This window comes from Ambystoma mexicanum, chromosome 4q (genome assembly GCF_040938575.1).
Source record: "Ambystoma mexicanum isolate Mex_15411 chromosome 4q, UKY_AmexF1_1, whole genome shotgun sequence".
NCBI classification, from domain to species: Eukaryota; Metazoa; Chordata; class Amphibia; order Caudata; family Ambystomatidae; genus Ambystoma; species Ambystoma mexicanum.
The window spans coordinates 841,529,357-841,543,083 of record NC_090928.1 but is presented as its reverse complement, the minus strand read 5'-3'; the positions used below and the strand labels follow the sequence as shown (position 1 = coordinate 841,543,083).

The following is a 13,727-nucleotide window of genomic DNA, read 5'->3' as shown; positions in this document are numbered from 1 at the left end:
GGGTCAAGGCACAGCCCCCGCCGCGTGGGCGCCCGTGTGGGAGGATAGTTATGAACAGGCGCAATTAGTCGTGTCCCAGAGGGGTGGGGGGGTCAGCTGGAGTGGGTGAACTGGCACTGGACGGGGGGTGATCCGGGCCCCCGATCCCCTGGGGACTCACCGTAGCTGCCGGAGGTTCAGGGCGCCTCCAGGCCGGCCCCGCAGACACTGCCTCCTTCAGTCACGGTAGAATCGGGGGGCCGCAGCAGGAGCCACCAGCCTCAGCATGCTGCCACAGGAGAGGCGGCGGAGCGGTCCCGCTCGGTGTTCTGAACGGGTCACGGGATCCGGAGAGGGGGGAGGGGGGCGGCTCAGTCACAGCCGCGGTGGCCGGAGGAAGGATGCCACTCCCCCACAGGGCTTGGCGGTCTCCCGCAGGGAGGGCGAAAGGCTGCAACTCAGCGGGCCCAGCGCCCCTCCCCCACAGCAGGCTTCAGAACCACAGAGTCGGAGGCAGTCCCCTCTGGAGGCGAGGGGCGGATCGGGATAGTGCAGTCATCCCGTCCAATTCGGGAAGGCTAGATCTCTGGGGTGAAGCCGATTCAAGGCCTGAGGTTCGGGTAGGCCGTAGCTCGGGTCTCCAGCAGAAATCTCTTGATACCAATTCAGGAGTTTATGATGCACCGCCGTGGATTTCAGCCAGGATAGTGCCTCCCAGCTTAGAGCTCTCACTCAGGCAGCCATCTTCTGCAAGCGCAACAGCGCCCCCCCCCATGATATATGTTAAAACATATATACATCGTCATCTAGTCATTCTCAGCATTTCTGAAAATAAGGACGTACAGTGATAAACAACAATTTAGGTTGTTTAAACCCCCTGTATAAAGGCTCCCCTAGCATCAGGTATACAACTTTGATAAAGTGAAGTGCAATAATTAGAAACTTATGTGAACCTTTAAATAATAGACCCCTCAACCTTTCAGCTCGATCCATAAATGGGTCAGATACCAATCATTGTAGCCATTGGCTGACTCGGTTCCTAGAAATTCAAGAATAAGGTGCTTCCACGTTTCTTTTCTGTATTTGCACAGACACCCTATAATTTTTGGCTCATTCCATCAACATTCTCAGAGATCCTTGTAAGATGTTTATTTTATTTGTTGTTTGTTTATAATGTTCATACATTTTATATTTCAGATTTTTTTTCGTTCTGTTGGCATCAAGGTCACAGTTTTACTTTGATTTTCACCCTATTTGGGTTGAACATTAAGGCCCTTATGAGGAGTTTTCCAAACAGGAAAAAAAGTGCCAGTATTTCCATATACTGGCACGTTTCCGGACTGACATTCTCCAAGTTTGCCAGGGTTTGACTGACATACCTGCAGCGAAGAGCTGGAGTTCAATCAGGACCCCACCGGAAACTAACAGCCGGTATTTCTGGCGCCAGTATTTCATGCCGGAAATACCAGCATTTCCTCCATGGAGTCTCATGGGACTCCATGGAATGGGGAATGACCGCCGTTGCCGGCACCTGTAATATCCCGATAATACTAGGATCTCAGGTGCCAGTAACAGTTGGTCCGTTTCCTGGGTATCCCTCCGAAATTACCGGGAAACTTCTAATGAGGGCCTAAGTCTTCACAATTGGAGCCTATTTGTCTAATGTTATAACACTCCCTATACATTTTGGCAACAATAGAGGAAGTCCCAGTCCAGCAAATACTATTCAGGTCTACATATAAGGATTTTCGGGTTCAATAGTTTGTGGAATAGCATATGTTTTTGGTATACAATGATCGAGATTATAGCCCAAGTTCGATCTTGATAAAAATCAATTGCTACACAATTAGAAAGACATAGGGATCGCTTCCATAGATAACCTTCCAACTTATCCAGTGAAGAATGCAGTGGATGATTCAGAATCTCCAAGCTATAAAGCAATGTTGGAATATTGTTTCTGTCAGGATCCCTTCCATGCTAACTGGTCCATCATTAGTCAAAACAGGTAGACACGATATAAGGAACAGAAATCCATTAAATCGGAGCTTGCCTACGGTATTGTTAAGTCTCCTCCGTAAGGCGGTTCCTTTGGACCAGTGGACATCGGTTGCCATGGCGACTGTGCCGGCCATTACGCTCTCCATACGCAGCGTAATCATGAAAGGGGCCGTGGATTCCATGGCAACCTATATAGACTTCCGGGTTGCTCGACTCGCCGCTTCTGATTTTGAATGAATCACGGCTCTACGTTGTCTCGTTTTGCTTCCTTTTGAAACCCTGTTGCTCCTCTATCCTCACCTTGTATCTATGCCTTTTGACTTGGACTGTCCATTGGATACTCTCTCGCCTGCTGAAACAACGCTGCTTGCTTACCTGTGTACCGAACCAACTTGCTTCCGGACTCCTCTCTTGCCTGCTGATTCAATTCTGACTGCTTACCTGCGTACCAAACCAACTTGCTTCCGGACTCCTCTCTTGCCTAACGATTTCACTCTGCTTGCTTGCCTGTGTAACGAACCAGCTTGTGTCCGGATGCCTCTCTTGCCTGCCGATTTCACTCTATTTGCTTACCCGTGTACCGAACCATTTTTCCTCCGGACTCATCTACTGGTGGGTTTGTCTGTCATCCTTCCGGGACGCTGTGCCAACTTGTCCTGGTTCTTCGCCATTTGGATTTGGGAACACTACTGGATTATCACCACCATCGCTCCTGTCTGTTGGGAAGTTTGCTACACCCAGTGTATTATCCAAGAGCTCTGAACTTGAAACCAGAGCAACGCCAGTGGTTAAGGTTAATTCTAAACCTTCCAGCCATCACCTCTTTGTTTTTGCTATGTCACCCCGAGTGTGACGGATAAGCCCAGATGTGGGTCCCGTGCCTGCTGGGCCTAGAGACCCAAGCTACTCCTCACTGATGAGGCCCAAAAAGGCCGAAACATGTTTGGGGATGCTTGTGGTCTCGTGCAGAAGGGATGTGACCTAGCAGTTTGTGCTGGACTACTCCTTTTGGGGTGGGGCCAAGTCTGATTTTCATATGGTCTTTCCCCTTCTGTAATGGCTTGGCAGGTGAAGAACGATGGTCTGGAGGGTTGCCCAGAGCAACGCCAGTGGTTAAGATTAATTCTAAACCTTCCAGCCACCACCTCTTTGTTTTTGCTGAACATGAAACTGTCCACAAATCGCTCTGAGGTCGTTAGGCGTCCTCGTGCCGGCGGCATAGTTTTTGGACTAGAGACTGCCTCCCTACGTCCAGGCGTCCTCGTGCCGTTGGGTTAGGGATAGGATACACTGAGTGTCATACGAGTGCAAGAGATTCCCCCAACACAAGAAGTGGTAAGTACCGTTCCTTGTGATTCCGTTCTTTGGCTCTTCAGTCTTTTTCTTGGCTCATTTGGTTTCCTATGTATTATAGATCACATCTCTGTCCAGTCATCAAGTTTGAGAAGATCCTAATCTGTTATAAAGAGACCTATCTATGGTTAGTGTTTCGGTCTTGTTCCACTTCTATTATCTTGACTTATTGCCTGGCTTTTTCAAGTAATCTTTCCTTTTTTCCTCTGCAGTGCCTGGTCTTCGTGTGGTGTTTCCCATCTTTTGACTAATTGATCCCTCTGTAATTTTACCTTGTGTGCTCAGAGGGTTACATTGGTAAAAAGAACTTGACGGTTACACTACGGGTACAAGTTGAATACTACCTTGGATTCTGAGAGTTTCCTTTGTAATAACTTATCAGTGGCTGCAGTGTAAATGTGCAATATTTAACATACACTTTGCACATGTGAGCAGTCAGATGAATTGGCCAGATGAATTGGCTTATTATGTACTCCGTCCATAATTAGCTTTGGCCTCTTTGCAGAGTATAGTGGGTCACCCATGCAAATAATGTGATTTGTTATGTTCATAAGCTTATCATTTAGGTACCACTTATGCTTGCATGGCTTTTTACCCTTTCTGCTGACAATTATGCAAGATTTCCCTGCATTGATAGTTAACCCGTTATCACTAGTAAAGTGCTCTAGTGATTTGATATAACGTGTAAGACCAATTGCAGTTAAATCAAAGACAATTATGTCATCTGCAAAAGCAAGTGTTCTTACTGTTAGATTGCTGATATTTGTGAGGAACGATCGTGGACATTGCAGAGCATCAAACATGTCAGCTAAGTATAGGTTAAAGAGTTGCGGCTCTAGCACGCCACCCTGTCTCAATCCAAATGTCGTATGTATCTCCCTAGTAATATTGTCCGACGCGGTGATTCTCACTTGTACAGTTGTATCTCTATGGAGGGCGATCAGAATATTGAGCAGTCTCTTGGGAATGCCCCATTTGTGGAGTTTGTTCCATAACCTTGTTCGCGCCACATAATCAAACGCTGATGTGAGATCAACACACACCATGTATGATGTACTCCCCGAATTGAGAAAAGAGTGTTGTTGCAACATACTTACGATGAGACCGTTCAGAGTACATCCCAAGCCAGGCTTAAATCTGGTTTGAAATTTTGATGTAACGTTTGCCTCCATAACCCATTTGTCGAGGTCTTTCAGAATTAATGCTATGAACGTTTTGCTGCAGGAGTCCAACAGAGCTATCGGCAGATAGCTTTGAGGATTTTCTCTTGGATCTTTCTTATATATGGGGACTATATAACATTGCTTTCAAGTTTTGGGAAACAAACCTCTCCCAATGATTTTTCCAAATAGATTGCACAATATTTGAGACAATAACCTGTGCTCTATATATCTCTAGGGCATGAGATACCTTTCCCGTCCAGCGTTTGGAGAAGTTGTTGACCACCCCCCACTTATTTAAGTCGCTACATTTCCTCAATTTGGGAAGTCCAATTAGACATTCTGTGGAAACCTGTGCCTAGTAATCAAATGATTCCACTGGTTGCAAAGGGTTTTATCTCCGGTGAAGCTCAAACTTCGGTTGCACTGTGGTCTTTACAATTTTCAGATAATTATTTTAGTTTTCGTAGTATCAATCAAAAACCTTTTTTCTTTGTATGTAAAGACCTTTTTCTTTGCACATGGCAGAGAAAACAGTCAATTGGCGTTTCAAGCCATCAGGCGTTTTCAAGATTAATACCACGTTGCCTGCAAACATCAGAATGCCCCAGTTATGATCACCTACACTTGGGGTATCTGCTGCCTAAGTATACAACATGCCTCCACTTTTGCCAGGATGGTTTTTGGATACACTTGTGCAGATGAATCCAACAATGACTTTTGACGATTCAATGTATTGCCAATCGCCATTGCTTGCTCCTCTCCCCTGTTAGGTAACAATTGGTGCAGTCACACTGTGTGAGACTACAAAACACACTGGTATTAGGTGACTCATCTTTTGGTATAGGTCTGAACTACACAAGTTGGTAGTGTGACTGAGCAGCCAGGCCTATCTCAATAGTTATTTATTTAATTAACATCAATGCTTAAATAAGCATTCTTTAAAAAGGCAATTCATGTAACAATGTAAATATACTTTAAAATTACTGTTCAGAATCAGAACAAGTTAGTGGATAATCTTTGGATATGCCTCTTACAAAATTCCTACACCCTGAGGTGACTTCAATCACAAAGACAGTAATGACATTTATATATCACACTAGTTATACTTTTCCGATTCTGAGGTTGCAGAAAGGAATTGTGTAAGAAGCATATTCAAAGATTATCCACTAACTTGTTCTGATTCTGAAAAGTAATTTTAAAGTATATTTACGTTGTTACATGAATTGCCTTTTTAAAGAATGCTTATTTAAAAACTGATGTTAATTAAATAAATAACTATTTATAACTGAAACCTACAGTATTGATTTTTCAGTTAATTATTCAGCTAATTACATCCTGTTTTGGGAAACTTCACACTGCTACAGAGGTTGACATTACGTTTTGGGTGAATTGTACCAAAGTGTATTGCTAAATGAGTGCTGAAAAGAAGCAAGAATGGTGTGCAGTGGGGACTCCTATCATGCAACAGCTAATTGTGCCAATGTCCCATTCAGAAGCCAATTTGCTTTACAATTCAAATAGTTGATCAATTAATTGCACGGAATGAGTTACTCCACTTATCCAAAGCGATCAATAGAATTATGAGCTGCTCATGAAGACATGATATAACCTTTTTAGTGCCGTTTAGGGAAGTCCTTACATAGTGGTCTCATTTATTTTACCTTGGGGTGTATATATATGTTGACTCCTACCTTCACTGCCGCCCTCAATTACTTGGGTCCCATAGGAATAATCTTTTTTCTGCCTCTGGCAGGGCTCAAAATGTGCATCTGCTACTTGCCATTGGCTAGTAATAATTTACTTTTGGCGAGTAAGAAATTATGTGTTGTGTGTATGTTTAGAATTGAGGCGAGTGACTTTTTATGGCTGGAGAGTAACTTGTAATTTCAACCCCTGCTTCTGTAATTTTGGCTCACCGAGGGTGGGAGCACACACAAGTTTAAAAGGATTCCATCATGTGTTACTTTGCTACATATTTTGAACACTGTTTTTGCCAATATTTTTATTTTTCTCTTTTATAGAATGCAGCAGGCTCAATGCACTAAATGTACCCTTACACAATAGGCGGCATCAGGTAAGCAGCACTTTGCATGATTTTTATTGAAAAGATGGCATATGTATCATTTATTTTGTCAGCAATAAGTTACTATATTAAAGTGGAAAATTGGCAGATAATTGCATGCGATTAGTGCTACTTATACATTGAATTAAAAGAACCAGGGTTATGAGAGGGCTGTTTTACAGTAGGGATCCTTACAGACCTCTTAAGCTATACAATATCTGGGATGAGCAAAAAATAGACAATAGAGCCAGAGATGAAATTTGTTTTTGAAGGCCATCAACCTCCTGTAAATATTGTATGCTATGCCAGTGGCCGATGTAAAGGTCAGATGTTTAAATACCAGTAGGGCTGGCTTAGCCTTTCATCATTTCATGATCGATAGAAATTAGCACAATTGAATTGGGTGGTAGAACACCTACGTCCAAATCTACTTCGACCTCTGCGGCAGCAAGCACTGTAAATTAAAACAAAGTTATTATCAGGGTATTTTCATCACGGCTTAAAGTAACCTCCATCCTACTCTAAAAGAAAGAACTGAAGGCCCTACTCTTCAAATAACATCTTGTAAATTGCTGAAATCAAACCTATTTTTCCCCTTCTAGCATTAATCCCTCCTCATCTGCTCCCTCTACCCATTCAGCTCCTCGGCTACCTTGCCACCCTACTTGTAACCCTGTGGGTGTGTCCCCTTTGTACCACGCTCCATTGTAGGTTTGTACGTTACAGATAACATAAATACACAGTAGACTGCCCAACAGATGTTTGCAAATTAAGCAGGAGCTGACTTTCAGTTAATCCTGTGGTGTACTCTTAACACCCAGGAGAGCTCTTTTTAAGGCGACTTCTTGTGATGTTTAATGAATTCATGTCAATGCGTATCCTTAACACTGAGATCAAACATTGCTTTTGCTGGCTCTATAAGCTCCTCTGTTTTATCATGGCCTGCAATTTCCATATTCGCTACATACTTTAAGGTCCATCCACTCGATAACAGAGGTTTTAAAAAAAATCAAACTAGTAAGGGATGTTAGGGATACAGCTTGCTTCCTGGGTCGGCATTTGATTGCTCTTGGCAGAAGAAATATAGTCTGCTTTCCCTCCTGTTACCAGCTGTCTTTCTACCCTCGCTACTTGGTAACTAAATTTGTACTCCCAACACTTTAAACCCAACTGTAAGTTCTTGACGATACAGTTTGCTCTGCAGAGTACCCACCCACTACCCTTTTTGCCACAGAGTGCAATGTCTAACCTTGATATTGGTGACCTCACTCATATACACTCACTAAACGCATTATTTATCAAACTTCAAAAGAGAGAATTGGCTCACCATCAACACTTGAACAAAACAAAAAGGTGATGGCTGGAAGGTTTTGAATAAGCATAACCATGGGCAAAGCTCTGGGCAACCCTCCAGACCATTGTTTTTCAGCCTGCCAAGCCATTACAGAAGGGTAAAAACCATATGCAAATCAGGCTTGGTCCTACCCCAAAAGGGGCAGTCACATCCCTACTGCACGAGACCACAAGCATCCCCAGACATGTGTCAGCCATGTTGGGCGTCATCAGTGAGGAGTAGCTTGGGTCTCTAGGCCCGGCAGACTCGGTACCCACGTCTGGGCATACCCGTCCCACTCGGGGTGACTTTAACAAAACAGAAAGGTAATGGCTGGAAGGTTTTGAAATAATCATGTCTGGGGTTGCTTGTGTTTCCGTGCAGAGGGAACCTGGCCTAGCACTTCGGGCTGGGCTGCTACCATTGGTAGCAGTACCAGACTGATTTGCATATGACTGGACTCCTTTTGCAATGGCGCAGACGGGCTAAAAAACGGTGGTGTGGAGGGGTCGCCCAGAGCAACACCAGTGGTACAGATTCATTCAAAACCTTCCTCCCATCACTTTTATGGTCACAGTTTGTCTCACTATGTGAGACAGGGTATGCCCAGACGTGGGTCCTTTGCTCGCTGCGCCATAGGGAACCAAGCTGCACCTTGCTGAGGAGGCCCAACAAGGCCGAAACATGTCTGGGGTTGCTTGTGTTTCTGTGCAGAGGGGCGGGCTGGGCTGCTACCATTGGTGGCAGTACCAGACTGATTTTCATATGGCTGGACCCCTTTTGCAATGGCGCAGACTGGCTAAAAAACGGTGATGTGGAGGGTTGCCCAGAGCAACGCCAGTGGTGCAGATTCATTCAAAACCTTCCACCCATCACTTTTGTGGTCTCACCATCAACACTGCCATATTTTATTACCATTGATTACAATACAGTAGATAAGCAAAGTGACATAGCCCTACTTTTGGGAAATTAAGAAACTAAAAAAATGTTGCATAGTTTGACTACTTGGGCCGCAAGTTCATTATGAACACATCCTGCATATCTCCAACTGCACATATAAGTAGGTTAAGCCCCAGCTATGGAGCATGGTTGGTGCAACTGGTGAGTTTGTATGTTTCAAGGCATTCTGGGCACACTACTCGAGCACTAAAGCAAGTATGGTGCCAAAATCTGAGGACCTCAGAATGATTGTGATCTTGTTCCTAAAAGCAGCCTTGATTATACCACCTGTTCACCCTTTTTTTTTTAAGCTGCACCTTCATATTATTGTGGGTTTCATTAAAAGAGTCATTTTCATGTATGCTGACAATTAAAGTGACACCCTAGAGCTTCAACCAAAATGCCAATATTTAAGGATTTGAATAGCCAAGAAGCACTGAAAAAGATGGCAGGCTTATCTGATGTTAAAATAAATTAGTGAATGGTGTTAGGCTAAGCAGTATTATTTGCACAACCCATGAATAGTAGCCGTTCTAACACGCTTCTTGTGAAGTTTAGGTGTATAGGAAAAACTCTGTGCTAATGTCATGGGACCAGTGAAAGTATGTTATGTAGAGCCAAAAGCTTGAATACTGAAGACCTCATGGCAACTCAAACTTTGGAGGTGAACCAGGATGTGTATAATTACCCTATTTTGAACCACGAGGAGAGGCTGAAACGTAAACCCAAAGGCGGAAAGCATTTGATTAAAATAAAAAAATCTAATGGGGTTACGGCAGTCCAGACGTGTGTTCTAGAACAATTTTATGAGCATTAAATACACCCCACCACACAGAGGATGACTAATCTCCCTATACTACTTTGCTAAACAAAAAAAGAAAACAAAAAACAATGACTACACAACCGATACTGGACAGAGAAGAAATGAATGAAAAAGAAGATGAGGAGTTCAGACTTATTAGCATATTCTTAATCATCCTCACTATACCAAACTTTGATATCAGCAAGTATGGCCATTGCTGGTCCTAGCACCCAGACAGATGTAAGATAACCTGCGCAGCTAATTGACTTTCAGCTAGATAACTTAAAACCATGTGTAAAAGCAGTGGAATTCCTGACGTTGGACTAAAGAACTAAAAGTGGGCAGGCAGTTAGACCATATAGAGGATCGCTGGCACTGCAGCATTCTGGAACCGCGGCCCCGGGGCCCATGGAATTACAATGTATCTTCTTGGAGCAGCTTCCGATATCGGGAGTTCGGATGGTCTTAAATGGAGGTAGAGTATTGGATTTGTTCGATAATATCCCTCAGTTGAGAGCCCCAAGAGACAACGCTTGAGTGGAGTTTGCAGATACCAAATCTTTTGATAATGTATTTCTACACATTTAATGGAAACTAATTAAAAACATGATTTTAGATGCAGCGCCTTACTTGCGTCCTATGGGGTTTTAAGTGACAGAAGCAAACAGATGAAGCATGACCACTACCCCGGTGATTCATCCTACCCAGGAAGGCCAGATGGACCTAGTTAACTTACCATCAATGAAAATGACATGTCTTCAAGACAATATGTGCTTAAGGAAAATGACTACTGTGGGAGTAACAGACCAGGTGAAATGAGGGTCGGTCATGGTTGTTGAGAGCTTTGACCGGGCTGCAGAATCATCATTAGCTAACTCAACATCCAGCAAGACAAGGAATGGTTTTCGGGTCCTGAAACACTCAGGGTTTTTCACATTTATTTTCTATGGGAGGGCCCTTGTTTGATTAATACAACATCCTTTGTCTGCAAGAGACATGGTTAGTTGATACGCCCATGATAGACTGCTATTCTATATTGCTAAGCGCAGCTGTCAGGGGAGTAAAAGGGTGTCCATCGTCTGGTTTGCAAGAAATGTTAACACTGAATGGCTTTGTCCAGGGAGTAAACTTATGTTGGGGCAAGAGTATATACCCGGGGGTGGGAGTGTTCGTCTTGTTGAATTTTTATTGGAACTCGGTGGCTATTACAGGCACTGCCTTTATCGAGGCAGTAGCATCCATACCTGATGAATGTTGAGCAGACGATTCAATTGCTGGTATAATATTATGCGAAGATCGGAATATAACCTGTGTAGAATTCCCTGTTCAAGTGATTGGACGGCAAGCATAGAGAGCTAGAGGGAATAGTTGGTCATCCATGATGGGGGGTGGGGAATGGGGTTTTGCCTGCATAAATGGCAATATAAAGGGAGATCTACCTTCTAAACCAATTTGGGACATGATAAGGGCAACAATTAATCCTCGATTGTTTATGTATCGACTAATATTGCCCATCTGATGACATCTTTACAAATAATTGACTCCCCGTGTAGTGACTCCCACTGGGCTATTATAGGTATGCCTGTGGTTAAAGAAAGATATACTGCGTCACTTACTGTGAGTAGCGGCAGAAATCGTCTTGTCTGGAAAGAGAACACAGTAAGGAGTTACAATAGTTGTCTAATAATACATAAGGTAACATGAAAGAGTGTAATGTAGCCTCGATTTCTTATTTACCCATGTTGAACAGGTTTGTGGAAATACGGTGGGTGGATTGAAGCCAGTACATAGACATGCATTTGACTGGAAAATATCGAAGAAAAAAAGGCAACTTCGCTTGGAGATTAGGGCAATGAGTGGAAAAGACGAGATTGGCATTAAACGGGGGAAGTTGCATCAGAAATATAAAAACTGGCTGTGGTTCTATAAAAGTCATATGATGCAGAATGATGCTGACAAAAAGATGATGGCCATATCATCTAAGAATTCATCCTCTAAGAATTCCACTTGGGTCTGGAAATTGATTAAACCAATTTAGAAGCTTGTGTGGGCAATCTGGTTTCTGAAGAAACCTGGATGCAACATTTTCGCACCATCTGCACGTCAACGCAAGCCCTAAACTCTTGCCCCTCCCACCCCCCCTTATAACCTGAGAGTTAATCCCCTGGACTTAGAAATTGATAAAGAAGAAAGGAAATTCGGTTGTTAATAAAGTGCAGTAAGTCCAGGGTCTCCTGCCCGAATGGACTCCAACATGATTCTAAAATCGAATATTGTTGCTTGGGTGGAGGTCCTGCATACTATCTTTGTTCAAGCCTTGAAATCTTTTCATCTTCCTTTATCTTGGAAGGAAGCATTTCTGATTACTATTTTCACAGAGGACGATAGGTTGAATCCTATGAATAATAGGCCTATTGCCCTTTTAGATGCCCAAGGCAAAATATTTGCCTCCATGGTGCTCCGACAACTCGGAGAATGGTCTGGAGATCGGGGATCTTACATATTTACCAATCTGGATTCGTCAGTGGTTTGGGAACCTCGCTAAATGGTTGAATACTGAATATACTGGAAGATAGTGTTCTGGGTAGTGGGAAAAGTGTTTATGGCCTTCTGTAATAGCGTAAATCCTGACTGTTCTGTAGCTTTTCGACATATACTTTATTGCTAGTTACATTAAGCTAACAGATAAGGCAACCACTGGGTCCCATCACCCAGGCTCAACTGACACAAGATAGAACCTTCATACAGCATGCATTCCACATGACATCACAGGCTCTCACATTCACAGACAAGCACTTCACAACACATCTCCTTCCTTTCCAATAATGCACATACACTTGACACTCACCAACAATCACATCACCACACACACCCCCTCCTTTCCAAATACCACACCAGCGCTGTAAACAGACACGAGAAACCCACACAAACATCCACACCGTGCATCTTTTTATTGAGAGATACAACTCAAAAGAAAACATTTCTGGGACGCTATCCCATCACCTCAAATGGGATGCTAACCCCACACATCACTTTACTGGGACGCTATCCCTAGGAACACCATCCCTACTCTGGGACGCCATCCCTACTCTGGGACGCCATCCCTACTCTGGGACGCCATCCCTACTCTGGGACGCCATCCCTACTCTGGGACGCTATCCCTACTCTGGGGCGGAATCCCTATACCAACTTCATACTTACTGCACTTGGACGCTATCCCTACTCTGGGATGCTATCCCTACTCTGGGACGGAATCCCTATATCAATTTCAGACTTACCACACAGGGACGCTATCCTTACTTTGTGACGCTATCCCTACTCTGGGATACAACTCAAAAGAAAACATTTTTGGGACGCTATCCCATCACCTCAAATGGGACGCTATCCCCACACATCACTTTACTGGGACACTATCCCTAGGAACGCTATCCCTACTCTGGGACGCTATCCATACTCCGGACGGATCCCTATACCCACTTCAGACCTATTGCACTGGGACGCTATCCTTAATCTGGGATGCTATCCCTACTCTGGGACGGTATCCCTATACTTCAAATGGGACACTATCCCTCAAATGGGACGTTATCCCTATACTTTAATTAGAACGCTATTCATGCTACACACTTGGGACGCTATCCCTGCAACTCAAATGGGACGCTATCCCTGCTACACGCAGACTTCACATTGGTGGGACTCTATCCCACACTTTTCAACATTGACGACTCACTTCCACCTCATTTTGCATTACAATATAAATCTTACCAAAATCTACCATCGGATATGTAGCCCTAAAAGTCTGTGCTGCCTTATTGCAGCCTACCTTTAGACTTTGCACATATTTTTGAAATTCTAAAACTAAAAGTCCATGTTGCTTTGGGCAACGTAATCCTAGAATTCCTCAAGAAGTTACTTCCATCTCATTCAGAGCCTCTTTCTTGAATCACCAGGATGCATTGTGCACTTCCACCTTACTCACTTAAAGTAATTGCTTATATTGTATGAAGTCCATGAAAGTCCATTTATATCTGTAAATCCTCAAAACGTTAGACTACCATCAGTAACTCTTAAACATTACTTGTGGACCACACATGCACACTC

At 43.6% G+C, this 13,727-nt stretch overlaps 1 protein-coding gene across 2 annotated transcripts in view; it reads left to right on the top strand.

The window, feature by feature from the left end:
* PPP1R21 (protein phosphatase 1 regulatory subunit 21) overlaps nt 1-13,727 on the top strand; it is a 1,307,116-nt gene that overhangs the window by 385,988 nt on the left and 907,401 nt on the right. For both annotated transcript variants that reach the window (XM_069608410.1, XM_069608409.1), the window contains one exon: nt 6,515-6,567. In XM_069608410.1, coding sequence (XP_069464511.1) covers nt 6,515-6,567 — 53 coding nt within the window. The remainder of the gene's footprint in view (nt 1-6,514; nt 6,568-13,727) is intronic.